At 35.6% G+C, this 18,761-nt stretch overlaps 1 protein-coding gene across 1 annotated transcript; it reads left to right on the top strand.

Annotated features, from left to right (window-relative positions):
* Window positions 1-1,217: 1,217 nt before the first annotated feature.
* On the top strand, window positions 1,218-6,936 carry LOC105054745 (uncharacterized). The gene is given in 3 exon segments (XM_073246754.1): window positions 1,218-1,501; window positions 1,504-2,039; window positions 6,624-6,936. Coding segments are annotated over 2 exon segments (657 nt in total). The 5' UTR covers window positions 1,218-1,281; the 3' UTR covers window positions 1,941-2,039; window positions 6,624-6,936.
* The last annotated feature ends 11,825 nt before the right edge of the window (window positions 6,937-18,761 follow it).

Raw genomic sequence — 18,761 nt, 5'->3', positions numbered from 1 at the left:
CATAAAGGTGGCTCTAATACCACTAATGATGAATATTTTAACCTTTAATGCAGAAATAATCATATCTCTAACCATTGTTGTTCAAGCTCAAACAACTCAATCCATCTGCAATCTGCAATCCTGCAACTATAAGAAAACTAATCCTAAATGCTCATCGTTGTCGATGAGCAGTGCCTTGATTTCTCAAATTCTAATCCGAGTATATCCAATGGAGAGGATCTCATAAGCTCTTTGATGAGCAGGAGACTAAGTCTGTAAAAGTTCTTTTATAAAGTACCTCACCCATCAAAGGTGGTATCTAAATCAGTCACAAAGACTGAATGATGGACTTTATCAATAATGATTATGCGGAGCTCAACTTTATCAAACCATCTAATATATCCCTATCACTTTATTGAAAGTTTATCTTTAGTCAGAGTTTAATTTAACTAAAATATGTAAAACAAATCATAATGTGTATTAATGTAGGCCACATCTGGATGGATTTAAGTAGATAAATTATAATAAAATTAATTTTAACCAAAAGCCAAGTATATAGAAGAGAGAAAGCTATATTGAGCAAGCGTCAGAGAGGAGGCTAGGATGTTGAAAAAGAGAGGCAGTGAGAATGGAGTGCTAATTTGCAGTCTTCTTTCTTTTTATATTTGGAGAGAGAGAGAGAGTTATGGAGAGAGATGAGCAATGGTCAACTCTTTGATCTATTAGGTAATCCATTTTTATAAAATTTCTCTGATCTTTCTTGACTCCTATATAGTTATAAAACAAAATCTATAGGAAACAAAATAATTAAAAAAAGCTAGTTGGCAATTAATTGGTTAGAACAAATATGAATTTTTGAAAAAATATTAAAAAAATCCCATAGCAAGACAATCATTTCTGGATTGTTACAAAATATAACTTTAAGAATTTGCTTTGTTAGAGATAATCTAGCATACAAAAATAAATTATATATTAAATTACTATATTAGATAAAAAAGAGATATAATAAAATACAAAATGATAAATCTTGTAAATAAATCCTACATGAAAAATTTAAAAACTCTATAAGATCGGGTTTCTATTTCTATTACATAGTGGTATGGTGCACAAATTAGAAAATTTTAAGTGAAGATAATTCTTAATTTAAAAGAAAAATGTGGCTTGAAGCACATGGAAAAACGTAAATAATCAAATGAAGCGGATGTTTCTGCAAAATTGCCCAGCTTACCGAGAGACCCAATTTTTCAATTTGCGCGGGCTTCTTCGAAGTGTTTCTCTGGGACTCGTAGCCCTGACCAGCGTATGATGAGCGGCTCGACGAAGGGAGAGAGGAAGAACCAAGATAGCTCCCCTCCGAACCCCGAAACAGAGGTCGAGGCTCTCCTCCGCGCCGCCCAGGACGACCCCCTCCTCAAGCTCCACGTCGACTCCCACCCGATCTCCTCCCGCCCCACCTCTTCCTTCTCCGCCTCCTCCGCCGCCTTGAACCCCGACTTCGTCCGCCGCTTCGACGCCCTCAAATCGTCCCTCCTCCAAGCGCGGTGCCGCTGCCACCCCCACCCTCCAAACCCACGGAGAAAGGAGCAGTAGCAGCGGCAGCAACTGAAGGCGGTGATGATGAGTGGGGGAGGATCCTCGGGGACGATTTGTTGGCGAGATTCGGTGCCCTCAAGGGCTCTTCCTCGGAGCACAATTCAGGGTTCCAGGGACCGTATTTGATGCCGAATCTTGGAGATTTCGATGACGAAGCCAGCGCCGGCACCAATGGTGATGATGGAGTTTCGGAGAAGGTGATGCGATGGGCTATGGATGCAGCTCGCCTCGATCCTTCTAAATGAGACAAGGATGATGACGACGTTGATGGGGTAAATACTGATGATGATGAGGAAGAGGAGGATTGGAATGAGAAGAAGAGGGAGGAGATGAACAAAAGGAAGCAGAAGAAGTGCTTTTTCCTCTGATTGGTTTCTTCTACGTACTAAAGCTATGGGATTTTAGAGGGAAGTAGCCGAGGCTTATGCTCTATATGCCTAACAAGTGTGCTCCCATTAGCCAAGGAGGTATGTTATTGTATTTCTTATTCAATAAAAGCGGTCCTTTTTTGTTTCATGTCAAGGTACTCTTTTGTTCATGGATGCTTTGATCAGGAACATGAAAGTTGAAAATAAAGTGGGTTGTAAAATATTATTCAGATTTTGTAGGGGACGTGTTCGCAATTTGCTAGGTCATTCTATTATCATTGTTGAAATAAAAATAACGACTGTTATTTGCCTAGTCACTTGATTTATTGGATTTTTTGGGTATAGAATGCTGGTCATTATAATGACATCTGTTGCAAAAAGTTCTGGAAAAATGTTCGCTTTACATGATCAAGTTTCTGTCCGTACAATAAATTATCTCGTGAAATTTTGATTGAATAAAATATATATTCGAATTGATATGGCTATTCGAAATTTTTTTAAAAAAAAATTAATATGATTGGCAATAAGAAAAGCTAAATAACAGATACTATAAAATATAATGTTCTTTCAGCCAATTGACATTTTGAACTTTAACATATTATAATTTGATTCTTAGCATACACATCATAGTTGGTCCAATTTAGCTAGTTCAGTTGCAAGTCTGTAAATTTTTATTCTGAAATTGCCATTAGCTTTTGAAGTAGAATTGATTAAAAGACATTATTCTGATAATATATTAGTGCAAGTATACGAAAAAGTATTTTCACTTGCTAAACTACATTTCCTATACCTAGGTTTCATCAATCCTATATGTGTTCAAACTCCATCATACATACACCTATTCAGAATTTTTGATAGATATGCAATGTTACCTAGACAATCGGCAAGGATGAGAAGTTTCAAAATGTTGGACATGGCATTCTCCAGAAACCTAGGCATGAGGACACAGTGCATATACAATACAAATATGTGTTTGTGCTGATGCTTATTCGAAGAAAGAGAAAATCAGAGTTGTATATTCTATTTGACAAATAAATTCAATGGAATATCCATGAGTTTTCAGGTTGTTTGACTTATTAACTAGATTTATTTAAAGTTAATGAAGATATGTTGAGATACTTAATTGATGGGTAACCATGATATGTTTGTATTTAAGCATAATGACATTTTGCATAAACTGACATTTTCCATAAAGTGTTTACATAACTTGGACAACTTTATATCAAAGACACTTTGTTTAGAGTGTGTTTACTCTTGATTAAAAAATATATATATATTTTGCTTGAAATGTACATAAAACTCTTCATGACACTTCACTTCAAGTATCCATCATTTAAAACTAAGAATTTCCTGCATGACACTCTAAAAGAAGTGCCAAGTTTACATTAGCAGAACTCTTCAAAAATGGAGTGTCTAGCCATGTCATGTCATGTGTTGGGTCCAAGTGTCCAAAGTGTCAACGCTTTCAAACAACTTAATAATGGAATGTCTAGTTATCATAGTAAATATTGCATTTTATGGAATCAATACGTGTGAGCATCTTTTCCCCTCTAAACTTGCATAATCACTTGCTCATATGTGTATGCTTGCATGCATGTTTCTGTCGAAATTGTGTTCATATATTCCAAGGTTAGCCTAGGCTTGACTCAAATTCAATTTGGGCTCTGAAACTGAAGAATTCTTGGTTCAAACCTATTCATCTTTAGCTGAAGTCCACAAGCTCATCTGTGATGCGACCCTCCTTGCCCCCAGACATGGTTGATTTTAAAACTTTACTTCCTATATAATCTTTGACAATGGAGGAACTAACATTTTAGCCATGAATGTACATTAACATTGGTGCCTAAAAAATCTTGATAAAGGTATGTGATATGGATCAATTAAATGAAATTCTTTTGAAACTCTAAAAGCTTATATAGGCTCCTATCTTGACTCACATACATGGTCAAAATATGAACTCTATCATGAAAGCTTTAATGAGAAGTGTGTAGTCAAATAATTAATGCCATGAGATAGAGAAAAGGCCATATTTTAGGAGTATTTTTTGGTACATATAATCTAACAATATACGCCATAATGTAGTCAAATAATTAATGCAATGAGATAGAGAAAAAACCATATTTTAGATGTACTTCTTGGTGCATATAATCTAACAATATACACCATAAAAACTTAAAATTTACCATATTTCAACAATAAATCTAGAAATCTAACAGATCTCCATAACGGACCAAACTTAGTTAAAGTAACAGATCAAATATTGATAGATCATACATAATTGTAAAGGCATTCATGATAGCAAATATGCCAAAGGCATGAGCTAATGAATCCATCTTTTTTAATTTTTTTTCTTTTTATATGACCACATTTAAGGGGATTTTTATTGGCTTTTCTTGGTTATGGCCTATGCTGAAGACAACATTCAGAAAAATTATGATATCAATCATATGGGAGGCATAATTAAGCAAACTTCACTTTGTGCGTGAGAGAGAGGTGCTGGGGCATTTATATCTTTTAGTATCAGCCATAAGAAGCCACCTTGAAGCCTCCCATCTATTGCTCCATTCTCACATCTCATTTTACAATCCACAATTCTATAAGAACTCACTTTGGGAATCCAATTTGCTTTAATTCTCACTCTCCCTAAGCAAGAAAAATAAGAAAACTGCATCATTATAAGCAGAAATATATTTATCATATGGTGTACATAATGAGGAAAAAGTTCTTTGATCCAACGGATCGATAGTTGTCCATGCTCCCTCATGTGCAGTGCACATGCCCGACAATAGTTTTGTTTGTAAAGAACTTGTAATCCACAGTTATGCATGGCCATAATATTATCATTAGAATGTTTACTGTTAAAACATCGCAGCATAATAATAATTTATCAAATAAGATTTGCTTCATGCACTATGTATTTATTAATTTGTTGAACAGGTAATGAAAGCACATTGTAGTTTTTGACTAATGGATGAGAGTCTAATCCATACTTCTTTGTCTGTCTTTGCTTTTAGTCTTTAACTTTTTAAGAGTACGTGTAACAATTTATATAGTTGTGTATTATTGACCTCCAGTTCAAGATAACTTTGAGTGTTTATATGAGTGTGCATGTTTTGTTCTGTTATGATGCAACTAATCATGAGATTGGCTTGTGGCTTGAGCATTGTTTTTGATTCAAATTTCGAATTACTCTTTGTCGCTTTTGATCCTACCTGGATGTAATAGGAAATTAATGTGTCTTGGACAATGCTAATCTCCGGTTTGAGGTTGTAGATTTATCTGTTGCTTGCTTTGTGAATTTTTCATTTTTGGAATGGCTCAGCAATGTTCATTTGCACTGTGATTGGCCAGCGGCAACTAATATTTTCTCAACCATGTTGGTTTGAGTTATTTTTGCTATTTTCTTGTTGCTTTTGTGGGCATTACATGTACCCTACAAAATTTTTAGCAAGTAAAGATTGTAGTAGCTAATTTTTTATGCATCTTGCTTCCACATATTTGTGCTATACTCAGAATGCTCTGTGTTTTACTCTTCCATTGAAGTCTTTCTAGCCCTTTATTCTGACATCATGGAAACTGAAGATATTTTAGTTTATGATTGTTGGGTTTTATCTCAAGCCCTTTCACCATTCCCCTCCAACTCTCTTTTTTTTTTTTGGCTCTCTCTCCTTCCTCCCTCTCTCTCCCTCCCCTTCCCCACCCGGTCTCTCTCTCTCTAAAGTATAGATTTTCACTATGTTCTTCTAAGTTTTTATGTGGTGTAACAGTTAATGTTCTTGTTTCAAATACATGTGTGGATGCCTGGTTTTCGTTTGACATAGTATTCTTTTGCTAGGGCAAATCTAACTGCATTAAGTGTAGCTCAAATAATATTTCATTCTTAGATTTTCTATTTGCTAATATGAATTTTGCATATATTTTGTTGAAATGTTGTAGGAAGTGATGATCTTAAGGTTAGAGAGTTGACTTTCTCCTTCCTTGCTTCCTCTGTGGCTTCTATGATAGGATGCAAATGTCCCCTTTTTGTGTGAAGGTAGTTTGTTGTATAGCTTCTAAGCTGTTTGCTATCAAGAACCTCTTTAACTTGAAGTACCTATGGTTACCTCCTGTTATCTTTTATCTTGTTAATGATCTTTGGCTTGTTGTTAATTGCTTTGTGGAGACATGCTAATTGTTTTACTTAAAATTTACATTTTGGTTTTTCCTATTTTTAATAAGCACTGGTACAAGTATTGCTGCATTATTCTTTTGAAGCCTATGTTGATTACATGCTGATCTATGCCTCATTGATATATTCAAGATCTTAGCCCATTACTATCTTCCTTGCTTTAATTTTATTATATTTTCCTCTGCTTGATTTTTGCTATGAAATTTTAGGAATCAATAACTATAAGGGAATAATCTGTTTAGAATTTAGTTTTGTAGATGTTCTTTTTTATATTTTTTTTCCTGTTCTCTTTGTGTTCCTTTTGAAGCTTTTGGTACTTGGTGGAATTTTTTGGGTTCATGTGCATTCAGTTTGTTTGTTGAGTATCATATCATATGCGTGATAGCTGCGGAGTGTAAACCAAAAGCATTTCCTTTTTTCAGTTCATTTTATTTTACATTGATTCTATTGAAAGTACATATTGGTAAACAGCGTCTGCAAAAAATAATTGATTTGTTCGGGAATTCATGTTGCAGATGGCAAGTTAGAATAAAAGAAATACAACCAGTATGATTTGAACGGAAAAATGGTCATGGCAAGGAAAGGTTGATACCAAAAGATCACATCTGTTGTTTCGAGCTGTCACTCATGTTTCAAGAATTTATGGATGAACCAATTGATTGTAACTCATCCGAGATGATAGACATATGTTATAGAGATCATCGCTATCCTATTGCCATGTATATACCTTTAAAAACAGATGAAGATGTATTGAGAATGTTAGTTGACTTATCTGATGGTCATAAAATTAATATATACTCGTTGTCTAAAATATTGGGTAGCACCCCTTGTGTCTCTGATGCTTGTTCTTCTAGTTCTTCACTACCTGCCTCTGATGCTTGTTCATCTACTTCACCACCTCAAGTCTCTGATGCCTGTTCTTCAATGCATCGACCAATGCCCAGGCAATCCAGTTGATTGGCTAAATATAGTGCTTCTGCTTCTCTGAGGCATTAGCTAAGCCTGAGTTTAGAAACGTTTGGTATCATATGCTTTCTTGGTTTACTATTTTTTCATTTATATTGATTGCTTTTTGTCAAATTATGCATGGTTCTGATAGCAGTTATATTTGTATTATTAAAAACATATAAATTAGATCTCTTGAGTTAAAATGAGTTATCTAATATTAGGACATTTTTTTATTTATATACAGATTAGCCATATCATGCCAATTGCGAAGATGCTTCTGTTTTGTTCTCGCAGGATGGATGCAGGAATGTTTGTGGATTTTAGGAAGATAGCTTTTGTCTAAGTTACATACTTGAAGTTGATTGTCAAACTTTATGTGAAGAAAACGTAGTTGGTTATTGCAATTTTTGTATTTATAATAGTATATAGTAGTTTGCAGACTTTGGAAAGGATCACTTACTGTTTAGATGCTATTCATATCAATTTGGTTACTAATTTATGAAAAAATAGTGCCCTACAAACCAATTGCATAGGTGATACGATAGAAACTTTTTTGTGTTATCTTCCTATTCATTTGTATGATATTAGTTATTTTATTTATGAGATATTATGTTTTATCATTTACTGTATCATATTTTATGATTATGATAAACTCCATAGATTAGGATAATGATTTTAGGGCCATGATGAAATCATACCAGTGAGACCTAAAATCTTGATAGCCTTAATTTAAAATATTTTCAGTCGTTGGATCATCGAGTTGAGGATCGATAATATCGATAAGACTGATACATCCTATGTATGCTCAATAGAGAGAGTGATTGATCTCATAATTACTTATGTGGTGACACTAATACAAGGATGTAGGTGCTTATTAGAAAATGAATTCACTGAACTGATCTACAGGAGAATATTTGATGGAGCCTTATAGCATATTGACAGATGGTTCTCCAGCGGGAGTAGTGCAAGTGATCATTTGACCTGAGATCACCATGGTTTTTTGTGTATATGGATCTTTACTTTAGTTTATTCCCTAGTATGCCACTTTGAGATGTGTATGGGATATTCTGAGTTTGGTGAAGTATGCATAGAGGTTGTGAGTGGTCAATATGAAATCAATCACTCATTGTAGGAGGAGAAAATATCTTATGTGATCTCATAAGATGATGACTCTGAAAGTCTCTGACCAGAGCAGGGATGAACAGTAGAAAAAGTTTCTACTGGTTCATTAATCGAGTCATCATTATCTGATCGAGATATATATGGATAGGTATTTGAGCTTCACATGATTCTATGTCCATAGTCTGTTTGGGATGTTGTGTGATCGAAGAATTGAATTGTATGATAACTCATCACGGAAGGATAATTTTGGTATTTTCATCAAATTTTATGTCTTCTGGATAGTCATGACACGTTGCTAGACGTCAATCTTGACTTATGGACTTGCAAGAATTAAAGAAGTTTAATTCGAAAATTAATTAGAAAGTATTCTGATTAATTGATGCCTTTGGGCTGATCTAATCGGATTAGGTTATGAGTCTAAGTCCACTGCTGGCTAGATATGAAACTCAATGGATCACACACAATAGGAATTTGATCTTGGTCTAATCTATTTGGATTTATTATAAATTCTATGGGTTAATTAAATTGCTAGCAAATGAATTAACCTAAGTTTTCAATTGGATTTGGTGCAAAGGTGTTTGTGCTAATCCTAAAGCTTGATGCCTTGAGCTAATGGGATTAGGTTTGAACCTACAAATTATTAGGTGACTTATTTGATTTTTTGGAAGTATTCCATGTGAAGTCAACTACCTCCACGCCAATCCACACACCAAAATAAATTGACGCCCTATTTATTTTTGGCGTTAAGAAGGAGTCCTGGTTTACTCCTCCAAATTTTCCTTCTTTATTTTCACGCGTTCTTTTGTTTCTCGCGCCATCAGATGGTGCCTTGGAATGTATAGATGCAGAAGAGAAGGAAGAGTCCTTCTTTGTGAAGGAATTCACATGTTAAAAAAGTTTGGGATGCTCTCATGTTTTGTGCGATGAGAATGGAAGAGTCCATCTCATTTAAAACTCTTAACCACCTTCCATTTTCCTTATTATTCCACGCTAATTCCTAAAGGGTGACGACATCAGACGGTGCCTTGGGAGGTGTGCGCAGAGGAGAGTCCTTCTGCTGATTAAAAACCCAACAAACCCCCTTAATTGGAATTAATTCACTAGTGAAAAACAATGAGACGCCAATTGTTGGCATCCCTTGGAGGCGCCCTTTTATTCCTTATAAAAAGGACGCCTCTTATATGATAAGGCGTGGATTTTTCTCTGGTTGTTAGGCGTGGGAATGAAGAGAAAAAGAAAGAAAAAATTTAAAGAAAAAGATAAGAAAAAGAGAGAAAAAAAAGGCAAGAGAAAATTGGGAAGCATGTGATGCTTGTCTTAAAATTCAGATTGTTCAAGTGTTGAACATCTAAAACCTGATTTTTGTGTGGTGAGATCTTTTGAGAAAAGTTCTCTAGTATGGTTCTAATGGAGGTTTTGAAGGCTTACAGGCAGTGGTGCAATCCATTCTTGAGAAGGACTATTGGCAGTGGACTTGCAAAGATGGCCGCAGCACTACGTCAAATTGAAAAGGACTCTGATATATCCCATGTGGATCACCGTTGGAGGGCTTCTATTTTGAAGCCTTGTAGAGATTACTCTATTATCAGATCCTTGTCTTCATGTTTGGTATATGACTTCAAATCTCTCATTAATATGTGTTGGGTATAAAATACCCCCAGCCGAAGTTCGTAAAAGGCCGACCCTCCCAGGGCTCTTCCGGCTTCCGACCTTATACGGTGTCTTTCTGAACTCCTCTGGCTGTCCGAGCTTCCATAATACCATCCGGACTTCTCCAATAATGAGCTCCCCCATTCGTATACCGGACTGCTCCAAATGCTCATCGGGCTTCATTATCAGCCGACTTTCTACAGTGATCGGCTACCCTCTGAATCTCTTCCAGACTTCTTCCTGCCACGAACGACTTTACTCCGAACTTCTTTCGAACTTCGTCAATGTCCGAGCTTCTCCAACAGCAGGACTTCTACAGTAACCAGACTCCATCCAAATTTCTACGGTGGTTGATCGCCTTTCGGATTTCATCCGAGCTCCTACAAGAGCCGGATCCTAGCCGAACTTCTACAGCGAATGGATTCCAAACGAATTTCTACAACGGATGGGCTCCACCAGTCGGATCTCTACTCCGGACTTCTATTGCAAGCGAACTTCATCCGAGCTTCTATAATAAGAAGTCTCTATCCGAGCTTCCACGGCAACCGATCTTCGTCCGAGCTTCTACAATAAGCGGCCTCCTTTCAGACTCCTACAAGAGCCGGGCTCCGTCCGAACTTCTACAACAGAATTGAATCCCGAACTCCTCCAACGTTCGACCTTGCCCAGTATCCTCAAGACTCCTCCAGCGGATGAACCTCCATAGCGCCATTCGAACTCCACTGTCGGACGACCCTCTGCCGGATTCCTCATGAAATCGGACCTCTTCGGCGGACAATCTTCAGACGAGCTTCCATATCAGGCAAATTTCAAATGGACTTCTCTAGCAATCGGACTCCTACCAGATTTCTCCAACAGAAAGTCTCCGTCTGAGCTTCTACAGCAGATGACTTTCGCCTGCAGCATCAGCGCCCAAGGCACCCGACAACAGTGGATTCGTCAGCAATCTCAAAAATATTCGAGCTTCTCTTAGATTACTGAGACAGAGAGCCATTCCGCTCCATCAGACGTTCCAGCCGAGCTTCAGCCGTCAGGCCCGAACTCTCTGGCAAATCGCGACAATGGACACTACCCCACTCCGCCCTCTGTAACAGATCCCACGTGGCCCCACCACTCTCTGAAAAGTCGCAACAACGGACACCACTTCACTCTCCATAACAAACTCCACGTGGCCCTGAACGGCCCCCTGATGCCACTATTCTCCGTAACAAACTCCACGTGGCCCTGAACGGCCTACTACCAGGTAGTTACAGACGTCGCTGTCAATCAGTTACGCTCTCCGTCTATAAAAGAGATCTCCAGATACGTTCTTCTCTAAGCTCTAAACTCTATCTCAAAACTCTGCTAAAATCCCATTCGAGTGCTCCATTTCTGTTGAGGCAGAGTACTGACTTGAGCATCGGAGGGTCTTGTCGGAGCACCCCCAACTCCGATTTAGACTTTCCTTGCAGAACCCGATGGCGGACGCGATCCCCTCGACTCCAGCTTCTCCGACGTCGGCAAAATTCTGCACCAATTATATGCATGCTAGAATTGTTTGTTTGCAATCATCAACGAGTTCCTAGGATTTATGTTCCGATAGTCATGTTTTAATTGTTAGAACTTATTTTCAATAGTTGAATGTATGTAAAAATTTTTAAAAACTAAATTTCGCTGCGTCATTAGAATCTAACAGTAGTATCAGAGCCACCCTTGATTGATTCAATCGAACATCATGTTATTATTGTGTTATGGATTAGATCTAGTTCATTTTATGTCAAAAATCAAATTTTCTGAACGATGTTTAATTGATGTTTTTGATGCATCCTTTGTTAAGGATAAAAGTTATCAGTTTATGATTGAACTTGGGTATGAGATTTCATAGTCTTTAGACTTATGAGACGAGTTTAGGTTAGATCCTATTATCTAATTTTTTATGAAATTGTAAATCTTGTGCATGTGATGCGCGGAGCCTTGGAATGATACATTGGATGTACATTGCCAAGATTTACGGTTCTTGCATATGATGCATTCATCCAAGATCCAAGGGCCGACCATCATGTAATTAGGCATTCATCATTATGGATCTTTCATTATGATTATTACCTTAGGTATGTGTGGAGCCAAAAAAATTTGATCATGAAAAGGATGCTTCAAGACATGGATTAGGATTTTTGCTGATGTATTCATTTTAACTATAATTCATTGATTTAATGTGATTAAAATTTATAATTATTGATTAAATTAAATTTATAGTTCTAATTTGATTAGAAATTATATTTAATTAAGATTGATCAAATTGTCATTGACCTAATTTGATTAGGGCTTGAGTTATGGTTGACTGGATCTTTTGCTAATCTAATTGGATTATGATTTAATCTAAGAATTGGTCAACTCAATTTGAAAGGATGACAAATGATTGACTTAAAAAATTGGATTAAAAGTTGAACCCGAATCAAAAATTCTACATGAGTCCTATGCCCATATATTTAAACATCTCCATTGACATGTTCCTGAATGATATTACAATTAGAATAACATGAGAAGCTTATTATTATGATTTATAATTACTATAAAATATATGATGAGTGGTTATGGACTATGGTACATCCATGATGGATGTATGCATGAATACTTTCATGTTGGTTAATTATATAAATGTATCTGCAATAGTTACAATAGGGGCTGAGTGCCTTTGATATATTGTATTTTCGACTGTACCTTTCTTTTGTTTGTTTTCAACTGTTGATTGAGACTTTTACATATAGATGTAAAATTGTAGAAATTTTTTTTTTATTTGAAAATAGATAAAAATTATTTCTTTCTATTTTCTGATAAAGGTGGAGCATATGTGAAAGACTTCATGGAGATGAAGGCTACCAGGTATTTGGAGAGCAGAGGCGCATTAAGATTGACCTTGAGATGGTTCAATCTATGATGCACCTAAGGTTTGACCCATATATCATCCTGTGTGTCGGATGATTTTATTCAAAAGTCCATAACCATTTGATTTCCTTTATATGCTCTTACATACTGGTAGTTAAAATTAAAATTGCGTATGATGTATTTATATATATTTTGGATGTGCATGAGACCTAAGTTCCTCATTTAAATTATATTAAGTCATAATGGCGAAGTGTTGAGAACACTATCCATGCCTTTCTTCATGACAAGCCAGTATTATGTGAAGAACCATAGTAGGTTTGTTGTGCTATCCACAAGACTTGCTGTGGGGATTGATGTGATACTATCTTGGTGCATAATGATGCTAATGGTATTTAGCTTATACTAAATCAATAGAGTATGCCAAAAACTGTAGTAAGTCTGTTATGCTATCCACAAGACTGGCTATAGAGATTGATATGATATTGATTTGATGATGCTTATGGCATATTTTAGTAGTGCTGTCTTGTTGTGCTATTCACAAAGGTAGTATTATTCAGATATGACCACATAGGATTGAAGGATAAGATTTAACTAAAATACTATAGTTTGTTGTACTATCCACAAGGCTATAAATATTTTAGAGGTAAAAGCTATGTTGAGAGTTGTATGAGATACAATTGGTAAAGAGTTATCTACCTTTGAACTCATAGAAACTTATTATACTATCCACAAGGCTTTTTATGAGGAATTGAAATTTCAACCTCACTAAGAAACTTGATGATAGGTTTTCTTGTTTTTCATATTTGAGGGCTGTGAAATTTGCTAAAATAGTGGGAGATACAATTAGATAAAAAATCTCGTCTAAATTGTGTATATCATCATGAGTAGTCCTTTTATATTCTTATATATTCACCTACATCTTCACTATCATTGCATGGTATATTTGATGTTTTTTAAATTGATCGAACTTCATGGACTGGTTGAAGAACCTGAGAATAGTTCTCATGTAGGAGATAGTCTTCTATTCTCCTGATTTTGATTTGATCGGAGATGATACTATAAAAAAAAATAATCGCATATGAGATATGACGAGGGTTGATAGTATGACTGTCAAGTGTATCCTGATTAACTTAATCATGTGATCAAGTCAATCAAGTTCTTATCATGGATGGTGAGTTAATCCAGAATTTGATCCTGCTAACTCTCCCGGATTCTTGCTTTAGCATATCATAGGAGAAAAAAGCAAAGAATATCTTCACCAAAAGTATCAATTTTCATTACAACAATGATCAACATTAGAAAGAAATTGTAAAAGTTGTTTTGCAAGTGTGAAGCAGTAGTAGGATGCAAAAGTTGTATCTACCAATGGTTTGCATATGATACAAATTAATTTATCATTGAGTGCTTCAGCTTTAGATTTTTGGATATGTGATACCTTATATGGGTCCCACTTATGCAAAGTATTGCTGGGCCTATAAAGTTGAAGAGAGGTGACTTTATGTCTTTTTGTCTTTGATAGATAGTCCATCTAAGCTAAGGCTGAAGGAACCTACTTATATATATAACCTTCTAGCAAGATTGAGAAACTAGTAAACTGTTGTTATATGCCTAAATTTATCAGAAATATTATTTTAATTCTTTGTTATTATAGCATGGTTTTGAAATTAACATAAAGAGCAAAAGTTGCTCTTCTTCTAAAAATTTTATGGCATAGATTTATGATGGTGGTTTCGTGTTTCTATCAATCAATGATATTGTTCTTCATGTTGATGAGAACAAGAAAAGAATATGTGATGGTCACATATCTCTGGTATTACCAACTTGATCATTTTTGTGAGTCAAAGATAAACAAGTAATACAAAAAAGAGTTCTTTGATCTGTATGATTTTTGAATCATATAGAACTTGTAAATCTTATCTCATGGATAAAATAACCAAGATCCCATTGATTAGACATGAAAAAAAGACGAGCAAGCTATTAGGCCTTGTACATATGGATGTTCGAAAGCTAATAATATCTCGATCCAAAGATGGACACCTCATATGAGATATGGTGTGTTTCTTAATATGCTTTACAGACCTTGTTATCTCTTTCTGGGGATATACCCTTGAAATTATTGCATGTGTTCTAAATTAGATACCATCAAAATCTGTTACTAGTACTTCATATGAGATATGAAAAAGAAAAAAGATAGGTTGCCCAGCTCATGTGAAAAGAGTTGACATACATAAGCTTTTTGCTAGATCAAATTAGTATAAGTTTATAGGTTATTCTTAGAGTAGTATGTGATACTACTTCTACTATCCTACTGGATAAAAGGTATTTTGTCAGTAGGTATACCACTTTTTGAAAAAAAAAATTTATCTAAGAAGGAGACAGTGGGAGGATAATTGAACTTGAAAAATTCAAGACCTACAAACTATCCCATCATAACCTGTGGAGTGTCCACAAGTTGATCTTCGACCTGATGTGCTCACTGATGAGGCACTATCATGACACACACCTCCTCTCCGAAGGTCAATTAAAGTGTGTAATGTACCATTCATAATATGAGTTTGTCATTGAGAATGACAATATGCCACACATCATTGTGAATGATGTTCCTTCATCTATTCGAAAATAGTCATGAGTAGAGACTCTGACAGATAGCTTGAAATCATGAAATCTAAAATGGACTCTTTGTACATCAACCAAGTATGAATTTTGGTTGAAACATCTATGAGTATGACCCAATTGATTGCTAATAGAAATGTCAATCCGGATTTTTGCTTGCTTTAGCCGCACACCATCTAGATAGTTTGTCTCTAGTGGAAGAGCAAATCCATTTATAGATTAAAATAGGTATTGAGGAGTTGGTACTTCTATTTTTGATGAGATAGTCAAAATATTAGACTTTATCAAAATATAGATGAACCATGTGTGTGTAGAAAGACAAGTGAAAATCCTATTAACTTCTTAGTTTTGTATGTGGATGACATGCAGCATATTGGGAAGCTTTTCTCGATGTTGCAATCGGTCAAAGATATGCTTATCACAAAAGTTTTCTTTGGAAAGACTTGGATGAAGCATCCAATATACTTGGTATTTATAGAGATAGATCTAAGTGGATGCTAGACTTTTCCCAATCTAGGTATATAGATTTTATGTTGAAGAGGTTCAATATGAATGGATGTAAAAGGGTTTATTTACCCATATATTTAATGTACCAAGCCTGATGTAGTTTATGCCCTATGCATAATCATTGATTTCAGGCAGATCTATGATAGGATCTTTTGAAAACTTTGAGAAGTGTTCTCAAAGTACTTGAGAAGTACTAGAAGAGCTGTAAATTGGAAGAGTTTCAAACAGTAAATTATGTTGGACTTAGTTAATTGCTGTTAGTAAAAATTGCTAAGAAAAGTTGTCCGATGAAAGGGTTCATCGTTAAGTTGGGTGAGGTCTCATCAGAAACCCACAAACATCCTATGGCACTTTCACCTTATTCATGATTAGATCATAAAATGAGTTGATATAAAGAACAGTATACTGGACCAGTTCATTAAGCCTTTACACAGCAGTAGTATGTTTGCCACCTTGATTGCATGGGCATTAGGTACCAGGGCGATTGTTTTAGTGTAAGTAGGAGATTGAAAGAATAGTGTCCTACAAGCCAATCGTATGAGTGATGTAATAGGGACTTTCTTGTATTATCTTCTTGCTCATTTACATGATATTAGTTATTTTATTTATGAGATATTATGTTTTATCATTTACTGCATCATATTTTATGATTATGATAAACCTTATAGATTAGAAAAATGATTTTAGGACTATGATGAGATCATGCCAGTGAGACCTAAAATCTTGATAGTCCTAATCTAAAATATTTTCAATCATTGGATCATCGTGTCGGGAATCGATGATGCCGGTAAGATTGGTACATCTTATGTATGCTCAATGGAGAGGATGATTAATCTCATAATTACTTGTGTGGTGACACTAATACAAGGATGTAGGTGCTCATTAGAGAATGAGTTCACTGAACTGATCTACAGAAAGAACATCTGATGGAGCCTTACAGCATGTCGATAGATGGTTCTCCAGTAGAAGTGGTGCAAGTGATCTTTTGACCTGAGATCACCATGGTACCTTGTGTATATAGATCTTTACTTTGATTGATTCCTTAGTATGCCATTTTAAGATGTGTATGAAATATTCTAAATTTGGTGAAGTATGCATGGAGGTTGTAAGTGGTCAATATGGAATCGATCACTTCTTGTAGGAGGAGAAAATATCCTATGTGATCTCATAGAATGATGATTCTGAGTCTCTGACCAGAGCAGGGATGAACAGTAGAAAAGATTTCTACTGATTCATTAATCGAGTCATCATTATCTGATCGAGATACATATGGATAGGTATTTGGGCTTCACATGATTCCATGCCCATGGTCTATCTGAAATGTTGTGTGATTGAATGATTGAATTGCACGATAACTCGTCACGGAAGGATAATTTTGGTATTTTTATCAAATTTCATATCTTCTGGATAGTCATGACATATTGCTAGACGTCAATCTTGACTTGTAGACTTGCAAGAATTAAAGGAGTTTAATTCGAGAATTAATTAGAAAGTGTTCTCATTAATTGATGCCTTTGGGCTGATCTAATCGGATTAGGTCATGAGTCTAAGTCCACTGCTGGTTAGATATGGAACCCAATGGGTCACACACAATAGAGATTTGATCTTGGTCTAATCTATTTAGATTTATTATAAATTCTATGGGTTAAATAAATTGCTAGCAAATGAATTAATCTAAGTTTTCAATTGGATTTGGTGCAAAGGTGTTTGTGCTAATCCTAAAGCTTGATGCCTTAACCTAATGGGATTAGATTTGAACCTATAAATTATTAGGTGGCTTATTTGATTTTTTTTGAAAGTGTTCCATATGAAGTCAACTACCTTCATGCCAATCCACATGCCAAAATAAATTGGCACCCTATTTATTTTTGGCGTTAAGGAGGAGTCCTTCTGGTTTACTCCTTTTAATTTTTCTTTCTTATTTCCACATGTTTTTTTATTTCTCGCACCATCAAATGGTGCCTTGGAATGTGTAGACGTAGAAGAGAAGGAAGAGTCCTTTGTGAAGGGACTCACACGCCAAAAAATTTTGGGATGCCCACATGTTTTGTGCGATGAGAATGGAAGAGTCCATCTCATTTAAAACCCTTAACCACCTTCCATTTTCCTTATTATTCCATGCTAATTCCTAAAAAGTGGCGGCATCAGATGGTGCCTTGGGAGGTGTGCGTAGAGGAGAGTCCTTCTGCTGATTAAAAACCCAACAAACTCTCTTAATTAGAATTAATTCACCAGTGAAAAACAATGAGATGCCAATTGTTGGCGTCCCTTAAATGTGCCCTTTTATTCCTTATAAAAAGGATGCCCCTTATGTGATAAGGCATAGATTTTCTCTAATTGTTAGGCATGGGAATGAAGAGAAAAAGATAAAAAAAATTCAAAAAAAAAAGACAAGAAAAAATAAGGAAAAAAAATAGAAAGGAAGGCAAGAAAAAATTAGAAAGCATGTGATGCTTGTCTTAAAATTCAGATTGTTCAAGTGTTGAACATCTAAAATCTGACTTTTGTGTGGTGAGATCTTTGGAGAAAAGTTCTCTAGTGTAGTTCTAATGGAGGTTTTGAAGGCTTACAGGCAGTGGTGCAATCTATTTTTGAGAAGGACGATTGGCAGTGGATTTGTGAAGATGGCTGCAGCACTACGTCGAATTGGGTAGGATCCTGATCTGTCCAATGTGGATCACCATTGGAAGACTTCTACTTTGGAGCCTTGTGGAGATCACTTTATTACTAGATTTTTGTCTTCATATTTGGTATATGATTTCAAATCTCTCATTAATATGCATGCTAGAATTGTTTGTTTATGATCATCAAGGAGTTCCTAGGGTTTGTATTCCGGTAGTTATGTTTTAATTGTTAGAATTTATTTTAAATAGTTGAATGCATATAAAAATTTTTGAAAACTATATTTTACTGCGTCACCGAAATCTAATAATTTAGTTATCGGAGAG

Source organism: Elaeis guineensis, chromosome 12 (genome assembly GCF_000442705.2).
Source record: "Elaeis guineensis isolate ETL-2024a chromosome 12, EG11, whole genome shotgun sequence".
Classification (NCBI taxonomy): Eukaryota; Viridiplantae; Streptophyta; class Magnoliopsida; order Arecales; family Arecaceae; genus Elaeis; species Elaeis guineensis.
Note: the sequence above shows the minus strand (reverse complement) of the source record. Positions and strands in the feature narration are given on the sequence as shown.